Source organism: Aptenodytes patagonicus, chromosome 10, assembly GCF_965638725.1.
Source record: "Aptenodytes patagonicus chromosome 10, bAptPat1.pri.cur, whole genome shotgun sequence".
Taxonomy (NCBI): Eukaryota; Metazoa; Chordata; class Aves; order Sphenisciformes; family Spheniscidae; genus Aptenodytes; species Aptenodytes patagonicus.
Genome location: NC_134958.1, coordinates 15,558,855 through 15,578,422, shown reverse-complemented (window position 1 = coordinate 15,578,422; position 19,568 = coordinate 15,558,855). Strand labels below are relative to the sequence as shown.

The 19,568-nt window shown below is 47.4% G+C and overlaps 1 protein-coding gene across 1 annotated transcript in view; it reads left to right on the top strand.

Annotated features, from left to right (window-relative positions):
• Positions 1-16,125, top strand: part of MAP1A (microtubule associated protein 1A) — a 73,391-nt gene extending 57,266 nt beyond the window's left edge. The window contains exons 5-7 of the mRNA XM_076348241.1: positions 169-9,034; positions 11,368-11,600; positions 12,560-16,125. Of these exons, the coding sequence (XP_076204356.1) occupies positions 319-9,034; positions 11,368-11,600; positions 12,560-12,715 (9,105 nt within the window). The 5' untranslated portion in view covers positions 169-318 and the 3' untranslated portion in view covers positions 12,716-16,125. The remainder of the gene's footprint in view (positions 1-168; positions 9,035-11,367; positions 11,601-12,559) is intronic.
• The last annotated feature ends 3,443 nt before the right edge of the window (positions 16,126-19,568 follow it).

Sequence of the window (19,568 nt, the reverse complement as noted above, 5' to 3'; positions counted from 1 at the left end):
TCTTTTGCAATGGGCTTTTGGACTATTTAATCTATGCCCAGTGTTTCCTGTCAATAAAGTGCTCATGGTGTCTTCAGTATTTCTGCATTAACTGGGTATTTTTTTTTAAGAGCTGAATTGGTCTGAGAGCTCTATTTGACTTTTATTTGTCTGTGCTTGTCTCATTAGGTCACCCAGATTCTTAGCAACAGTGATCCAGATATCAAGGCCTCCCTTACTGTGTCGTGCTTGGGAGAAGGAGACTGGAGCAACCTTGGGCATCCTCGATTTCAGGAAATTATTAATCTGAAACTGAATCCTGATCCAGTTCTGCCAGAAATGGATGGGGTGTCTGAGTTTGCAGAATACGTCTCTGAGACAGTTGACGTGCCGTCTCCATTTGATCTCCTGGAGCCACCCACTTCAGGGGGCTTTTTGAAGCTTTCTAAACCCTGCTGCTACATATTCCCTGGGGGAAGAGGCGATTCTGCTCTCTTTGCTGTCAATGGGTTTAACATCCTTGTGGATGGTGGCTCTGACAGGAAATCTTGCTTCTGGAAGCTGGTAAGGCACCTGGATAGGATTGACTCAATCCTGCTCACCCACATTGGTGCAGACAACCTACCTGGCATCAATGGGCTGCTGCAGAGGAAAGTTGCTGAGCAAGAGGAGGAACAATCCCAGGGCTCTACCAACTACAGTGACTGGATGAAGAACCTAATTTCTCCTGAGCTAGGGGTGGTTTTTTTTAATGTTCCTGAAAAACTGAAGATGCCTGAATCGTCCATGAAAGTAAAGAGGAGCATCGAAGAAGCTTGTCTGACACTGCAGTATCTCAACAGACTGGGCATTAAATCAGAGCCTCTCTACAGGGTGGTGAGCAGTACCATTGAACCTATCACACTCTTCCACAAAATGGGAGTGGGTAAGCTGGACATGTATATACTGAATCCTGTCAAGGACAGTAAAGAAATGCAGTTTCTAATGCAGAAATGGGCTGGTAATAGTAAAGCAAAGACTGGCATAATTCTCGCAAGTGGGAAAGAAGGTGAAATTTCTGTTCCCTATCTCACATCCATCACAGCCCTAGTGGTGTGGCTTCCAGCTAGCCCAACAGAGAAAATTGTAAGGGTTTTGTTTCCTGGAAATGCTCCTCAAAATAAGATACTGGAAGGTCTTGAGAAACTCAAGCACCTGGATTTTCTGAGGTACCCAGTGGCTACTCAGAAAGATATCACTTCTGGAATACCTCCACCTGTGCTGAAGCAGACCAAAATTAAACAAAGAACTGACAGTAAAGAGAGTCTTAAATCTTCCCCCAAGCCAACTGTGACAAAGCAAGCTAAGAAGGAAGAGGCAGTTGAGGAGGGAATTAAGGAGGTAAAACCAGAAGTCATAAAGGATGCTAAAATTGATAAAAAGGTTAAAGAACACTCGGAGAAAATTCCTGATAAACCTGTTAAACATGAAAAGATAAAGACAGAAACAAGTGATGCTCTGAAAGCTGAGAAGAGGAAATTGGCAAAAGACAAGGTTGGAAAAAAGCATCTCAAAGAGAAAGTATCCAAACTGGAGGAGAAGAAAGACAAAGAAAAGAAAGAGATTAAGAAGGAGAAAAAGGACTTAAAAAAAGATGATGGAAAGAAAGAGGAAAAAAAAGATTCAAAGAAAGAGGATAAAAAGAAAGAAACCAAACCAGAGCCCAAAAAAATTTCTAAACCAGACTTAAAACCATTTACCCCAGAAGTAAGAAAAACATTATACAAGGCAAAAGTTCCAGGCAGACTCAAAACTGAGAAGATCAAAGTCAAACCTGAAAAGGAAGTACCTGCTGACCTGAAGACATCACCAATGGAGAAGGCACCTGTACAGGTGGAGCCAGGAGAGACTTCCATAGCTGAACAGAGGTTAGTCCTGTCTTCACCAGAAGATCTTACAAAGGACTTTGAGGAACTGAAGCATGAGGAGAAAGGGGCCTTGCAGGTAACTCAAGAAATGTCTGATATTGAGGTTAGTGATACGGTTATGAGAGTACCTGAAACAGAGATAAAAGACTCTGCTGACATGATTGCTCAGAGCTGCCTTGAAGTGGATCTGATTTTGAAAACAAACATTCCTGATCAGGGAATAACTACTACTGATATGGAAAAAGAATCACCAGCAGAGGAAAAGGCAGTCCATCAGCTAGAACTGAGAGCAGGTCATGCTGAAAAAATAGAGGATGAAAGAAGAACAATAGATGAAAGTCATGACGTGAGATACTGTGAGGGAAAAGCTGAGCAGGACAAGGAAGTTCAGCTGTTTCCAGACAAAGAACAGGTGCCATCACAGACAGACCTCTTAGCAAAGGGTGTTTGGTCATCAGCATTCAGAGAGGAAGAAAAGGAGGAAGAGGAGAAAATCTCTTTGGACAGAAAACAGAGGGAAGCAGAAACAAAGACTTGTGAAAAGTATATTGAGGGGACAGAGGCACAGGAAGAGGGTGAGAAGGAAAAGAGAGAAGACGTGATAGAAAAGGCAGAACTGGAAGAAAAGGAAGAACAGCACATGAAGGCAGAGGAGAAGGTGGAAAAGAAGAGAGACTTCTATGAGCTGAATCAGGGTGAGAGGGAGGACAAAATATTTGCCACTACAGAAAAGGAAAAAGAATTTAGTGACGTGGGTGAGAAAAACAAGTTACTTGGAAAGGACGTAACAAAGGAAGAGTCATATCTGAGCAGTCTGCCAGTCCCACCAGGAGCAACAGCAGAACATGTTTCATATATCCAAGATGAAACTATCCCAGGCTACTCAGAAACAGAGCAGACCATTTCTGATGAAGAAATACATGATGAACAGGAAGAGAGGATCCCACACTTGAAGTATGATGTCAATGCCTATGACATTTCTGTTCCTGACCACCCAGGCTCTTTTGAAGCAATACATGGAATACAGGCCATGCCTACTGCTGACCTTTCAGCCAAGGGCTATGCTGGCCAGGAGTCTGAAATCCTGGCATATCCTACAAACATTGTGGCAGCACCTCTAGCTGAGGAGGAACATATATCGTCTGCTACCTCCATTACGGAATGTGATAAGCTTTCATCTTTTGCAACTTCAGTAGCAGAAGATCAATCTGTCGCATCTATAACAGCACCACAAACAGAAGAGACTGGGAAAAGCTCTTTACTTCTAGACACAGTAAACAGCATGCCCTCCTCTCGGACTGAAGCAACCCAAGGTCTCGACTATGTTCCCTCCGCTGGCACAATCTCTCCCACATCATCCTTGGAGGAAGACAAATGTTTTAAATCTCCACCCCCTGAAGATTTCCATGCATTAGCAGAAGGAGAGAGAAAACTGGAAGCTCAAAAAAAGGATGTTCATGAAGAGGCAGAAGATGAAGAGGAAGAAGAAGATGGGACTCCAAATATTGAAATGCCTGAGAAACTCAGAGGGCATTACAATGCCCCCATGTTTGCTCATCAAGGATGTCCTGATAATGGGTTAATCAGTGTTCCCATGGAAGTGACGCAAACTTCTGGTCTGCCATTAACTGAAGAAACACCATTTTCCCAGGTTGACTCTGCAGAGGCTGAAGAACGATGCATGAGTCCTGACGATAGTACAGTCAAAATGGCCTCTCCCACCCCATCTGGCCCCACTAGTGCAGGACACACACCTTTCCACCAGTCTCCAGTGGAGGAAAAACTAGAAACAGTAGATTCAGATCTATTTGAAAAACAAACAGATGCTGCTGCCAAGAAATTGGAAGGCCAAACTTCTGTTGTGGTGAAGGGAGCCAAGGGTGAACCTCTTGGAGAAGATGAGGTATCTGCAGCTAAATACAGACATGAAAAAGAAGTTCCTGGACCTCTACAGCACAAGCTGGACTTGGGCAGTGATGTTCCAGTGTCTCCTGGGGAGGAGGTGCAGGAAGAACCGGTGGGGAAGGAAGAGCTGCCCTGGCTCTCCTACCACAAGCAGGACACAGTGGTGATAGGGGAGGAGGAGGAGCGTCCCGTGCTGCCCCATCCCAGCACAGATGTGTTTCTGGAGCCAGAAGAAGAGCAAGGAACTAAAACCATGACAGAAAGCTTAATGGGATATTCAAAACACTTGTCCTTTGAGCCATTCTCTACCACAGAAACATCTCTAGGAAATGTGGATCATCCACAGTTCACAAGCCAAAGCAAATCTGAAAGTGACAAATCTTCACAATTTTCACCAGATGACACCAAATCACTTTCTTTTACAGAAGAAAGTATTGGTAAAGAAAAATCCTCAGATATTTCTGTTAAGGGAGTGACTACTGAAGAAGGAAAACTGCTGTATTTCACAGGAGACACCTCAGAAGAAGAAAAATCGTCTCACGTTTCCATTAAAGACATTTCTCCAGAAGAGACCAAATCCATTTCTCTCACTGAGAGTCCCAGCAAGGAAATCTCTTCAGACCTTTTTGTTAAAGGAATTTCTCCAGAAGATATCAAATCTCTTAGTTTCACAGAAGAGATACCTGCAAAAGAAAAACCTATATCTGACTTTACTGACAAATTCCCTTCAGAAGCTGTGAAATCCATGGATTTCACAGAGCAGAGCCCAGCTACATATGAACAATCACTGAAAATTTCTGCTAAAGAACTCACGAAAGAAGTGTCAAAATCTTTTCCTTGCCCAGAAAGTAGCTCAGTTAAAGACACGTCACCCAGAGATACTTCAACTGAAGAAATGTCTCCAGATGACAGCAGTTTATTTTCTGCAGCAGAAAAGGGCCCATTTAGAGGAAGAACTGCAGGCTTGGACTCTCAGGAAGTATCTCCAGATGCGAAGGACTTACACTTTACAGAACCTAGCACAACTGAGGATAAAACATCTTCACACATTTCTGCTGAAGATGTAGAATCTTCCAAGTTCAAGGAAGCTCAAGAAGAAAAATCTCCAGAAATGGAAGACTTTTACGTGAAAGATGTAAGTTATGAGAAGAAAGTGTGGTTTCCAGAAGAGGTGGAGGAGATGTCTGTTCAGGGAAGGCGGCAGAGATATGATAAAGAGAGAGAGAGCACATTCTTGGACGAGGTACCAGAATATGAAACAAAATCGCTTCCTAAAATGGGAGAGAAGGAGATCCTGTCTCCTGCAGTGCCTGGCAGTGATACCTGGAGAAGAGCAGAAAGTGAAGCGTGGGGCTCTGCCTATGGGTATCTTCAGGAAGGAAGAGAGACTGGAAGAGGAGGGCAGTTACCCAATGAGGGGGATGAGGATCTCCATCATGCTGAAGACAAACCTGTGCTACTGCAAGCAGAAGCAGAATGTTTAAAGATGGAATCGTGTGATTACAAAGAAGACACACAGAAGAGTGCCAAACCTACATCAGAAACAAAGAAAGTGGAAATAGTTCCTGCTGACATCACTCTCCCAGAAAGAATGCAAATGGAAAGTTCTCCTCTGTCTTCTCGATATGTCTCTGGTGAGGAAAATCAGGCCAAAGCATTAACCGGAAACAAAGAAACGCAAGAATTGTTGTTGACAGCTAAACAAGATTACTCCTACTTAGACGATGAGGAGAAAGCTGTCCTAGATATCTATGCAAAGTCACTAGACCAAGCACTGATGGCATCTCCCTTGTCTGTAACAGCTACCACTCTGGAAAAGGAGATTGACACAACACCAGAAACAGAAAGGCCTTACAAGTTAGATCAGTGCAAGCCACCTTTACGGGAGGAGGTCCCGTCGAAGGACACAGAGAAGAAATCAGACATCAGTGGATTGTATCAGGAAATAGACTGTAAATACAAGTCAGATGTAAAGCAAGAGGATGACTGCAAATCCACTGAGGGTCTTTATGACTCTACAGGAAGAAAAGAGCAGATGGCAACAGCATCTACTCTGTTGCAATCTACAAGACCAGCAGAATATGAACATATAGCAGCGTCCCCAGAAGAAAGTGCTGCAGTGTCAGGGCAGCGTGCACACTCCCCTCTAGGACAAGGCCCTTGTCAAAAAAGCAGTGCTGCCATGGGCCATGCTGAGGCTGTGGGTTCTGCCAGCCGAGTGGCATATCCTCCAGAGACCTATTCCAGGAGCTCCCCTGAGCCTTATTCTTATGAGGAAGGGGTCTGCAGACCCAGAGATGATGACAGTTCTACAAGACAAGAGCAAGAAGAAAGAGAACCAACTCCCTACCCTGATGAAAGAAGTTTCAAGTACGCTGACATCTATGAGAAGATAATTGTGTCTGGAGTTGGACCCTCCCCCTTCACACCCAAGGGTGCAGACAGCCCGGGTCACACTGACAAGGTGCCAGCAACAGCGCTGATCTCTCAAAAAGGTCAAAGTTTTCATGTCTCTGCAAAGGAAGAAGAGTCCTGCCTTTATACCTCTGCTGAGAAGGAGCTGTCATCTCCAGCATCCCCTAAAGATAGAGCAGATTCAGCCTTTGACTATACAGACATCCATGAAAGATACTTGCCCTTGTCTGAAACAGATAAGCCTGGGATATCTGAAGGACAGGAAAAACTGAAGGTGTCTTCTGCTTTGCCAGAAGAACTGGACTCTGAACTGCACCCATCATCCACAAGCACAGCATCTGCCTCTCCCACAGACATGACGTTTTATCAAGAAAAATCAGCTGCGTATATTGATGCTGCTTGTCCAGATAAGAACATCATTTTGTCTAGCCAGGAGCAGATATCTCTGTCCCTGAAATCTGAAAGCCCAGATCCCAAAGATACATACTATGAGAAAGCAGGTCGAGGGGAAGAAAGCATGAGTGACTCAGAGTTAGAAAAAGGTGCTAAGGAGAAATCTGAAAAGGAGTCTAAACTGCACAGCCCTGTTGAAGCTGCAGGCACAGTCTATGCACACATCTCAGCAATGGACAAGTTTCACGTCTCAGAGCCCCTTCTGCAAAGCAAGCGTCAGGAGTCCATTTCACCCAGTTCTACTGCCTCTTCACCCTCTGATCCAGGGTGGAAAGAGGAACACGGAAGTAGGAAAACTGCATCAGCCACTGTTGCGGGGACATATGTTGCTGGTTACAGTGACCTGCCAGACATAGGCAGAGATGAGCAGGCTTCAGAAATGTGCCATTTAAGACAAGATTCTTCACAAAAGAGAGAGGTTGCTGAAAAATCCACAAAGGAGTCACATTTCTGTGTAACAGATTATCCAAGTGCAGCGGTGGTCTCAGAGTGCCAAGAGCAAGCCATAGATTTGAAATCTGCTTCTGGAAAACAGAAAGAGGCATACAAAAAGGGCCCAACAGTAGAGCGCGGAGTGATGGATAGCTCTTCTGCATTTGAATGCTCCCTGCTAGGAAAGAGTGAAACATCCAGTATGTTCAGACATGAGCAAACCTCAGCAAGCCATTTAGGGGATATCTCTCTTCCTTTAAAGGTTCCTTGTGCTTTGCTCTCAGACCAGGGGAAGAAAGATGAATACTTGGAGGTTTCTGAGAAGATCAGCAGCCTTGACTCATCTTTTACTAAATTCTCACTGCTGAGTCCGTATGAAGAAGGTAAGTTGTTCTCCAAAGCTGTGGAAAGAGAGTCTGTGCCCCAACAGCAGCTGAAAGATGACTCTTCCAGCCTGTCAGAGGAACCTTCATCTGAAGCTACCACTCCTGTGATATCGACTACAGCAGAAAGTTTCTACTCCCATATGCTTTCCACATACACGGGTGCACCAGCAGAACCAGGTACCAGGAGTCTTTGGGATGTGTCTCCACAGGTTCCAGATAATGCTGTGAAAACACATACAGCTGAAACCAAAGACTTTGTGTTTGCTGAAGAACATGATTCTCCACTCACTAGTGGCATGGGTGACAGCATTTCGCCATGCAGAAAGGAGTGCCAGAGTTCACAGCCCACACCATTCTCTGCAGAGAAACAACAGCAACCTTGTGTAAGCAGTCCAGAGCAGAAGGCACCATTTGCAGAACAGCTGATGACACTGACATCTCTCCCTGATGTGTTGACATCGTTTCCTCATCATCAGCATGAAGATGAAACCACAGCCAATGGTCCAACAGAGGTGAGCACCAGTCTGCAAGCTTTCCAAAGTACATACCGTGCAGCAGAGGCAAAAGATGAAAAAACATGTCCTGATTCTGACAGCAGTTTTTCTCCATGCGCAGGCAAAGAGGACACAGAGAGGCAGAGCCGTCCTTCCTCTCTGATGTCCCCTGAACACAGTTTCCAGCCCTTTTTCCCAGATGTGCAGAGGGGTGGAAAAACAGAGGACCATGGAGATGCTTCCCATGAGATGGAGCCACATTTAGGAGGCAGTTTTGATTGTGGACAGAAATTTTCCTCATGTGAATACAAGCACAGGAAGGGAGAGCTCTCTCCCTCATTCATCAACCCAAGCCCTCATGAGCTCTCTGAAGACAGTGACCTCTCCCAGGAGGACGGTCATCCTTCAGTGCAAGGAAGACCACCCCACACTGGTAGTAGCCCCATGCAAAGTGCCACAGTGGAGGAAACCCCTCCAACATCAGTGAGTGATTCTGGAACCTCCGAGTCAGACTCAGATGTCCCGCCTGAGACAGAAGAATGTCCGTCCATCACAGCAGATGCCAACATGGACTCGGACGAAGATGCCGATTTCCTCCCAGTGGACAAAGTTGTTGGGAATGCTCATCATGTCAGTTCTAGGTCCAGCCATGATCCTCAGCCTGTTCCAATGGTAGATCCCCATCCCCATCCTCCTCACCCTGATGTCTGCATGGTAGACCCTGATATGTTGGTAAATGAGCAAAGCACGAGCAGAACTGATAAAATTTCCAAGAAAGACGTAAAAGAAAAGAACAAAGGTGTGAGGAAGCCTTTGAGCAAACCCAAATCTTCCTCACCTGCCCGGAAATTAGATGTGAAAGGGAAACGATCACCCACTCCTGTGAAACAGCCATCAGACAAATCTCCAAAATCTGTCACTGCCAAAAAAGAAAGAGATGGAGGAGAGAAGCCCAAACCACGTAGTGCGCTGGCGCAGCCTCCTCACACAGAGGATGAGTTATCCCGGAGTAGTCACAGCAACCCTGGCAAGAGCCTTGTTAATGGCATCAAAACAAACCCCGGTAAGAAATTCTTCCTTAAGCATGCATTTTCTTTTTAGATCCAACACAGAGAAAAAGCACTGGGTTAAATGTAGCGGAACAGTGAACAGGACTTCCCAGTCAGGCATAAAAAGTTATAAGCAGTGATAAGGTAGAGAGGTTGTTGCACAAATCACTTAAAAAGATCAAAGCCTTGAGGAAAACTCTCAACCTCTGTAGAGCCAAATGCAACCACCTCTGAAGAGAGACAGACCTGTGAGACCTAATTCAGAACTTTATAGGCCAAGATTCAGTTCCACCCAGGGGCTACATCTGTGGAGGGGCGTTAGGTATTTAGAGGTTCATGCTGTCAAAGAAATGCCAGCAATTGAAGGACAAAATACATGTGCGTTTTCAAAAGAGGTGGCAACCTCTCGGCCTGTGAGTGGGGTAAGTGCATTGCACTGGACTGAGATAAAGCTGTCACTTAGAATAACAGGACACCACCATGGTCAGATATGTCCTTTCCTCTGAAACGTTAAGCAGAGATGGGACGGGAACAGCTCCCACATCTGAGTACCACACTCAGGGCACTGAACAGGCAGTCTGACTGTTGGAAACTAAGGTCTTCTCTTTTTCCTAAATAAAGGTGTGGAAGAGGGACTCAGCCTCAAGTGTGCGTACAGCCCATGGCCTCTTGCTAAGTGTTCACACAGAGACCAGTCCTCTACTGGTATCCTACCAGATGATGTCAGTATTAGGTGATACAGTATTGCATCATCGCCCTGTCTGTGCTGAGATCCCATAGTGCCAGGCGGCACTTTACAGACGCAGCAAATACTTATCCTTTGCTCCAGATCATTGATGCTGAGTGTAAGACAAGAGCCAGCAGGTGGGTAGTGCCAGGGAGAATGAAGAAAACTGAAACACAGCTGATGTGCTGCGGTCTCAGCAGATGCCCGTTGCAGACACGGTGGCAAAGAGAAGGTGTAGTAGGAGAAGTGGGGGAAGGTTTGCAGAGGCGCTACAGGGAGCTCCTCTTGAGTGAGAGCAGCTGAAGGGGAAGACCTGAAAAGAGCCTCTGCGTGTGTGTGTGTGTGTGTTGCAAGTACAGCTCAGGTGAGGCAAACTGGTGTCACTGACAGATGGCGTCACTGATGGCGAGGGTGATGGACAGGCCAAGCGGTTGATGAAGGGGCTGCTCAGTGTAGTGGGGAGCGAAAGGAAAGCAGCAGACGGAGCAGTGAGGTGGTCACAGTGCCAGGCCAGGGCTCTGCAAAGGAATGTGGACTGAACAGGGGCTGAGCCAGCTGACATTCATGAACAGCTGACAAGCAAGTAGGGCACAGTCAAGAGAGAGCCTGCACCAGGGTATTAGCAGAGTGACTGTAGAGAACGGTGATGTTCTCTACATGGTGGTGTAGAGGTGCTGCACAGAAAGGACTGGCAAGATGCAGTGCCTGGATATGCGAGTCTGAAGGGAGGGTTGAGACAAAGACATAGGATGTAGAGGTTGCGCATGGAGCAGTGCAGCGAGTTGCCCAAATCAAACCTGGGATGAGGACTAGACATCTGTAAGACTGGCTGAGACAGGTAGGGATTTTTTGTTTGTGTAGCAGCTAGGCAGCATGAGTTGTCCATGCTAGTAGTTAGTGGCTTTTTGCTCACAGAAGAGAGTACACAGAGATAGTATATGGAAGGAAAAAGAGGACAGAGGCCTCTGTGATTCCACAGAGAGCAGGAGGGAGAGAAGGGACAGTCCTTATATGGGTTGTGTGTGTATATGTATGCATCTATATTGCTGAGTATAACAACTCTTGTTTGACCATCTCTCATTTCATAAATGTAAGCACCAGCAAATGAAGAAAAGAGGTAAAAAGGTTGATAGGAAAGAGCAATAGAGTCCTTGGAATAGCAGCGATTCACAGGGATGGCAGAAAGCCAGGATGGAGCTTCCGGAAAGGCTACTGTAGTACCCTAGGATAGCATATAAAGGCCATCAGAACGGGTTTCTTTAGCAAATGTAGGTTATTAAACAACAAAAATTAGGACTAAATATTGATTGGGATGACAACTCTGCAAAAGCTAATAATGGAGATTTTTGATTCCCTTCCCCAGGAAAGGCTTCTGAGGCTAAAGCCTTCCAGTCCCTCCCCAAAGAACAGCAGAACTCCCTTTCCCTCCCAAAAGCTGTGACAGCACTGGCCCAGAAATGCACCCAGGTCACCTCTGAGCAGCAGAGCCTGGGTAAATCTTAACTTTGCTGCTGCAGCTGCAGGGAAAAACCTTTCTGGAATTCAAGTCCTTCCGTGTTAATGTGAGTGTTTGTCCCTTCCAGAAGGGTTTTGATAGCCTCTGTTTTCTTTTTTCCAAAGCTTCCAATAGTCCTAAGAGCAGTTTGCCTGTGCCCATGGGTCCACCTGTCTATGTGGACTTGGCATACATCCCCAACCATTGCAGTGGAAAGAACACAGATCCGGAGTTCTTCAAGCGGGTTCGAGCATCGTATTATGTTGTGAGTGGGAATGATGCAGCCAATGGAGAACCAAGCCGTGCAGTGTTGGATGCGCTCCTGGAAGGGAAGTCTCAGTGGGGGGAGAACCTGCAGGTAGGTCATGGAAATGCCAAGGAGTGTGTGTGGTGCTCCTTGTGTCACAAGTGCTGGGGAGAAGGTGTGTGTCACAAACATACCCAGAGGGAGTACACTAAGAGGAAGCAAATGGTACTGGGCATGTCCTGCTGTGCAATCTTAGAAGAGTAACTGTTTGTACCCATGAGGAGGAGGAGGAGGACACCCGCGAAATGCTCTGAGTGGAAGCAGATATGTCCTCCTTTCCACATCCTTCTGAGGGGAGGAAGCATTTAGAGATCATACACTCCTCCTTATCTGCTGCAGGACGAGCCTATCCTCAAGCGAAAACAAGCACCATCACAGCCTGAATTTTCACCACAGTGTCCCACACCCAGTGGCATTTGTTGCTAGCCTTGCTTGCTAACGCTCTCTCTGATAGCAACTTTTTATTAGTGCTTTTAAACCAGAGTGTTCTTACACATAGTTCTTGCTTAGTCAGGTTTGCAGGACACCCTGGGTGGGCACTCTTTCTGAAGACAGGTGCAAGAAAGTGTGTATGTTCTTTCAGATGAAGCAGCCTCAGATTTCAAGGTCCCTGAGTTGCACATTGGGTCAATAGGCACATAAAGTCTAATGTGAGGCCATTAACAGTGACACTCAGCATTGTTCCTTCTCACACTGAGGGATCTGTCTAAGGCTGTTTCTGGAGCTCCACAGAGAGATGCTCTCCCCTGCACTGCAGCCATTTTCATCATTATGGTGTTAGTGCTGCCAGTTTGCAGCCAGCTCAGAGTGCCATTGTGCTGGTACTGCATAAAATAAAGCACCAGCTCTGCCTTAGAGAACCTGACATCTGAAAGACATTAAATAGAACAAGCAGTACCAAGGGTACAGTGTTCCAGAATTAATGGGAAATTTTAGCCTCAGCTCCTATGGGCATTGTTTGTCACTGCAGTTGTTCTCAGACAATCATCCCTGCTGCTTTCTTTTCCCAGGTGACATTGATCCCAACACATGATACTGAGGTGACACGAGAATGGTACCAACAGACCCATGAGAAACAGCAGGAACTAAACATCATGGTACTGGCAAGCAGCAGCACTGTTGTGATGCAGGATGAATCTTTTCCAGCCTGTAAGATCGAATTCTAAATCTCCCACACTTTGCGTTCATCCATTGACTCTCCAATCACCGATGCAACATCAGAGACACCATCTAATCACAGTCCAGTTCTTCTCTGGTTTAGTCCTCTACATGGTTCCCATTTGTCAGGCAATCGGGTATCCATCTAGCTCAGCACTGGATGCCATGAGAAAGAAGTGCAGGGCTCTCTAATATTCTGGACTGAGCTAAGAGTTTGTGCAAGAGCAGTTGCAGGCCAGGGGCACTTTCACTTTCCCTGCTTTATTCTGCTGCCTGTACAGTTTCTGTAGACTATCTTGGCTGCCTTGCTGCTGTGAGAGCTTGTTCTACTCTCTTCCTGGCTGCCTTGCCATTTAACTTGTAGCACCATGAACCTCGCCTTTCTGGTGGGGGCTGAAGTGCTGCTGCTGCATGTAGACAGTGCATGGGGGGCAGGGGGGGGCAGAGAAGAAAACTAATTTGCAAAGAAAATGCACCTAGAAGATGAGGGAAGGCGAAACCCTCCAACTGTAACATGACAGTGAAGGTCATTCTTCCATCTCCCATCCTGAACATACAGGTGGTGTTCTGAGCAAGGGGACCTGTACTCCAACTAGGCAGGACCACCGTTTGCCAGCTCTGCAGGTTTCTGTCCCAAGTATTTGGTTGTGGCACCCTGCAACACCTGATTACCATGCTCAAGGAGCTGGGATGAAGGACACGTTTCTTTGGGGGCGGTGATGGGAGGGGAGGGGAGGGTTCAGCCTGTTGTTCTTTGCTACAGAGAGCACATTCCTAACCTGCTAACTTGAGCTTTGCACACACAGAGTGGCCAACTTAACTGCTGCACATCAGCAGTGTGACAGTAGGAGGCACAGAGGGGCTGTTGCCTGAACAGTCACACAAAAAGAGTATCCAAACGCACAACTACAGCCCCCTCTAAAGCAGAAGGGCTGAAACAACCCTGGCCGCTGTTGGCCTAAGATGTATGAGAAACCTCCCTGTCCTTGTAAACCAAAGGCTTTCTTGAGGATTGTGGCGAGGCAGCTGAGGAACCCACATGCCATACTGAGAGAGGCTAGCGTCTGGCCAGTGTAGCCGATGTGTGCCAGCTCTGCAAGCAGCAGCAGTTTCCTCGCTGCCTGTATGCCAGCGGTCCAAGCCTCTTAGCTGTGTTCAAGCTTTGTCTTGCCCACTAAGTGTCCAGGATGTGGGGCATAGAACCAGTGGTGTGAGGAAAGAGAACCCTCTTCCAAAAACACTCGGGGAAAGTAGTTTAGTAAGTGTAGTTGCTCTTAGTTCCTCCACATCTGTGGCAGGGACATGCAGACTCTTGTTGGCAGCATAGATGAGGTGCTGTCAAAACTGTGCTGTGCACACCTTGCAGCTCGCAGCCCATTGCTAGCACACCTGTTGTGGGCGTATGTTCTTGCCCTCTGGCCAGCCTGGCAGAAGTGTAGTTGTATGCCGTGAGCGCATCATTGCTGCTGAGCAGTCACCCAGAGCCTCCTTGGCATGCAAACCCTTTCCAGCTGCGGGGCTCCCAGCCCCTGCAGGAGTGTTAGTGCCCAGGTGCGCTGAGCCTGCAGCACCGGCGAGACTTTGCCACATCTGAGAGCATTGCAAGAGGGTCTTACCACAAAGATGGCTTTTATCTTTCTGTAAGACAAAGAGAGTGGCAGTAGGGTGTGTGCTCTGGGGAAGGAGAGATGAGATAGAAAGCAATGCTGCAAGGCTTGACATACAACTCAAAGGTATTTCCATCTGCTGTGTCACCCACTGTGCTTGGCCCTGAGCCGAGTTCTGACTCCATAATAAGCATCCTAGGACCCTGTGTTGTGCTTGCTTGGGACACTTCAGTCTCAGTGCTAGTTTTCTGGCAGCTGACATAAAGAAAATGCTGCTTAGAAACCTGCTCCTAGGACTAAAATGGAGTTTCTAGGGAAATGGTTTATTTTGCGTTTAATTTATATATTTATTTTTTTATGTTAAGCTGCATTTTGTGTGGATTTAATATTTTAATTTATACATGTTAACATGACACCATGTGCTCTTAGTGTCAGTTCAGAGGTTTCTCAGTACAAATACTTAGATGCTGCAATTTAAACAACAACATAAAAAGATGATAGAGAACTTGCTGGCAGCAAAAGGGGTCTCTGCTTGCAGCCTGCAAGGCTGTGTCTAAAACCCAGCAGCTGCAGGACAAAGCCTGAGGCTAGCAGCCCCTCCCCTAGGAGCAGCCAGCCCTTTTGACACAGCCCTTGTTAGGAGCATGCGAGCGTACTCAGGGATTTAGCAAATCCCTGCCCTGTGCTGTATTCATTTTAACCATGGAATCGCGACGCCAGAATCTGTCTGCCAGAAGAATAAATGTCATTCTCTGTAACCCGATGGGGGTCAGCGTCCATGAATGTTGGTTATGGCAAGCAATTGCAGGCAGTAAGACACCTGCTCCTGCTTCCCCCGGACACTGCTGGGGGGGTTTGCCTTTTGTGCTTTGGGGAGATCCTGGCTCACCTGCCAATGGGACTGGCTGCCAGCCAGTGCAGGCGCAGGATGCCAGACACTAGAGGAACCAATGTGACCCTCATTGACTGGCTCCCTGGATCCCTAAGCGTGGCTAGGTGTAAAAGCTAATGCACTAACTTTAGATAGACCCACACATGAATGTTTTCTCAATTTTAAACTTGAAGCAATTCTGACTAGGCAGCAGTAATAGTGAGGCTTTGCAAGGTGCCTGCATCCTCCAGGCAGGAGTGCGGTCATTGGCATGTGTTCCAGTAAAAACACCTGCCCTCTGCAGCTATGCTGCTTGGACAGCTTTATTCTACACCAATTCGCTTCCCTGTCCTCAAGGCTCCACACTTTTTTTTAGTCTTTTGTGGCAGTCTGTTCTGCCTTCAGCTTCTCTCCCTCCCTCTCTGTCTTCCTCCCCTCGTCCTCCCTCCCCTCCGTCCCCTTCATCCCTCTCCCCGTCTTAAAAAACTACGAGGAAAAAGACTTGTAAAAATATCAATTTGTAAAGAGTCTGACCCTGCTTAGCCTGCAGGAGCCAGCAGAACCCATCCAGAGCCAGAGGTAATACAACACTGTAGAGAGAAACAGTTAAACTCTGCTTTTGCTTGTTTCTGCATGTGGGCAACAACGCGTAACCTTCCTGTATGTAATAGGTACAAAATACTATTTTAAACCTATAATTAAAGAAGTGAACGTCTTAACTGTATTGAAATGGCAACTTGTGCTCCTAGCTTCTTCTATGCTAAATGTTTTAAGAACAGAGCCCTGATTCTTTTCTTCAGCATCATGTTTCTATTTGAATTTAGTTCCTTGAGTTCTGTCCTTTTGCCCATTTCCATGTGAAACACTCTGTAACTAACTGCTGTCAAGAGAGGAGCCCAACACATTAACAATAAAGCCACATTAATTGCGAACAAGAACACTTCCAGCTGTTTCAAACTGTTCTTTGAGTGAGTCCACGCTGTAGGCAGGGGGCACACAGACACGGCTACCATACCTTCCGTCCAGTGCTGGCCAGCTGCCTCCCAGCCGATGAGTTCAGGCGAGCCCCGGCTTTTCCACTAACACCACACCTTCACTCGCAGCTGCTAAATCTTCCTGTGGCCCCAGGGAAGGGGCACGCACATCAGGGCATAGACCCTACCTGGGACACCCACCCCTCCCTCCTTGGCCCCGGCAGGGTGATTTGCAGTTCCGGCTACCTCCCCTCCAGAGGAAGTTTTGGGCCCTTGCACAGCTGGCCAAGGGCCCAGGGCGGGGACAAAGCCCTCGATGCTCCAGCGTGGAGCCCGGCACAGCCTGTCCTGCCGACGCTGCAGCTCCTCACAGTTCCTGAATCATGCTCTCCATTGTGGCCCTCTGCCTGCCCATGCACTTCTTGGGAATGGCAGCTCTGACTGCCAAGTTCATTCCTTGAACTGGAAACGTCTCTGGTCCTGCTGGAGGCAGACCACTGCAGTGCTCGGCCAGGAGCCTGCTGCCGGCCAGCCAGGCAGTGCACCTGCATGAGGGACCCGGCTCAGGGCCTGTGGCCAGCCAGGCCCTGATGGGGCACCACACACTGCCTATCCCTGTTGCAACAGTGGGCCTTTGTACCTCTGCAGAACTCCAAACAGACCTCTGAAGGGGAAGTCACTTTATTTCAGCTCTTTTAGCTACTCAGCAGAACACTAGGACAGCAGCCCTCTGCTCTGCCTGTGCTGGGTAGCAGTCAGGAGAGGCTGACGCCCAGGCAGCTCTGCTCCTGCCTGGGTGTCCTCAGGAGGAAACACAATGGCACAGTTGAATGCAAGGGAAAAGGAAAGCAGGTACTGGGCTACGACCCTCAGAAGAGAGGCCATTGCGGCCACGGAGCATACCACGGCTTGTGCAGCATGTAACGGAGAGCTCAGGGCAGGTGCCAAAGCTGTTGCTGACAGGAGGGACCACAAACCGTTACCATAAACCAGGAACTATTTCCACAGCTGCTTTCCAGCTAAAGAAGCATAGGGATATGGCCATGCTCCTGCTAACTGAGAGGTTGTGACCGTACGTGCATTTCCCAAAGGTGTACAGTGTTGGGAGTCTAAGGACCTGTTCAGCACCATCCTGCAGAGCAGAACTCCCCAGCCAGCTGTTGAGATGGACCATGCAGGCTGTGGTGAACACACCTACTACAGGCTGTTCTGCAGGAGAAGGGAGGCAAAATCAGATTACTGTAGCAGAAAACACAAGCGGCAGCATGCAGGGAAGTGGTGTAAGTCACGTAAGCATGTCCTGAGGAAGCAATGCTCTTCTAGCAATGAGCAGGAGTACACTGAGGCTGAGAAGCTTTCAAGTGCCCATGAGACCTGGATAGAAGCATCAGTGTTGATCCATGGGCAGGTATCTGCAAGGAGGAAATGGATCAGCCCAGACCTCCAAAGCAGGCCTTGGCTTTGCCAGGGCTACAGTTCAGCAACAAATTGGACTTCTCTCAACTCAAACAAGAAGAGGCAAGCAGCAATCCTTCAAACTCCTGGGCCTATTGTTCCTCTATGGCCAGCAAACAGAGCAGGCATCAGCTGGGCAGCACTGGAGCCAACAGTCCTGGACCACAGGAGGAGGGGGGAAATGGAACTCACACCAAGGACAGAAACCAGCTGTCCTCGGCTGGTCAGCTGTGTCCATCACTTGCTGCGTAGAACTTAGGGAGATAAGGGTTAGTAATTTGTGGGGAAGTGGCATGGCTCTGAGAAACCAGAAGAACAGATAAGCAAAAGACAGGTCCCAGTAAGGCAATGACATGGCCCTCCCTTAATCAGCTCCTTCAGTATTTGCAAACTGATGAGCCAGAGGCATGTCCAAGGCAATAGCAGCAACACTGAGTTTGGTCTTGTTTCAACAATATCAGGGCTGGCTGGACCTCGCCACGCCAAAGGCCCAAAGCCTGCATACGCCCTACAACCTGACAGTTTCTCCAGCTCCAAGGACTTGTACACGCTGACTGGCAGGGCCTGTCGCTTTCCACAGCCTACACGAGACATTGCCGCACTCTAGCTACTTGGTATAGACAGTTGGTATTTCCTGCCTGTTCTGCCACACGACCTGGACCCATTTCTCTATACTCTTTTCCCATTGCACACAGTGACAACAATTCAGGAAAAGAGTTTTGCTTAGCTGCATCTGCCAGGGATTTGACAAGCCTGATCCAAACTATCCCAGCTACTGTAGGCAAAGTTTGTGGCTACACCCAGCCAGAGATGCAGGACCATGCAGCAGCCATTTGTGCATATCACTACTTACGCAGCCCAAAAGCATTTGAAAGTGCAGCTTATGCATCAGCCTAGATTTGAGGAGCCAGAACTGACTTTGGCAGGATTAAGCCAAAAATATTGGCTCCTGCCATTGTATCCAGAAATTGTGCAATTGTCCTTTTCTTTTTTCTCTGCTTTGTGACTCACAGCACTTCCTTACACCACCCTTCTGCTTGGAAAGGGCTTTGTCATTAATCACTGCTGCTGCTAAGCCAAGAAAAACACGGTAAAGACACTGTGTAAGAGCAGACGGGTCAGTGCTCAGATTTCACAACACACTCTGCAGGTGTTCATTTGGAAGTGTTAGAGCATCATGAAAGACCACAAACTCCTCAACAGAGGCAGCTATTAAGCAGCTTTTTTTAAAAAAAGGGCACCGTCCCTTCTTGGCCTACCTATCAAAGAGAGCAGACATAGACTAGAACACAGTTCTCGCACCACTGCAGGCAGCCCAGTTTTCTTCTTGGCTGCCTGTGGGACAATACCTGCCTTTGAGTTCAGGACATTTGCTTCCACAGCATAAGCACTACTAGCCACAAGTAACCAGGCTGTCTTCCTGTTACTCTGCCCTGCATCAGGAAGCCCCCTGATCCTACAAACTATCTGGAGAACAAAAATTCACAGAATTACCAGTATGCAAAATACCAATGCAGCCAGATAATTTCTGGCTAGAGGACTCCAGCAACCAAAAGATGTATTCAGAAGCCGAAATTAGACACTAATTAGAATTTGTAGAAATATTGTCAATTTAGGGATATGGAGGTTTGTATTTTTCATCACAACAAAACCCCTTCTGGCCTCTCTCCTGGGCCCGATCTCTCACTGAGCTGCAGAGCCACAGCAGAGCCACAGCTGCAAGCTGTTTCCCAAGCGTCATTCCCTTTTCATTTCCAGGTGAAAAAATGGGCTGAAGATTGGGGAACATTACAAATAACAGTGGTTCTTGTGAGTGGCAGCAGTCTACCCAGGAATTCAACTACTGCAGCACTCAGCCATCCTTTCTTGCAGAACGTGGCCTTCAGAGCCTCGCAAGAAAGGCCACTTTGTACTCAGATGATGTGGCATGTCCCACAGCAGCAGCTCTTGGGCA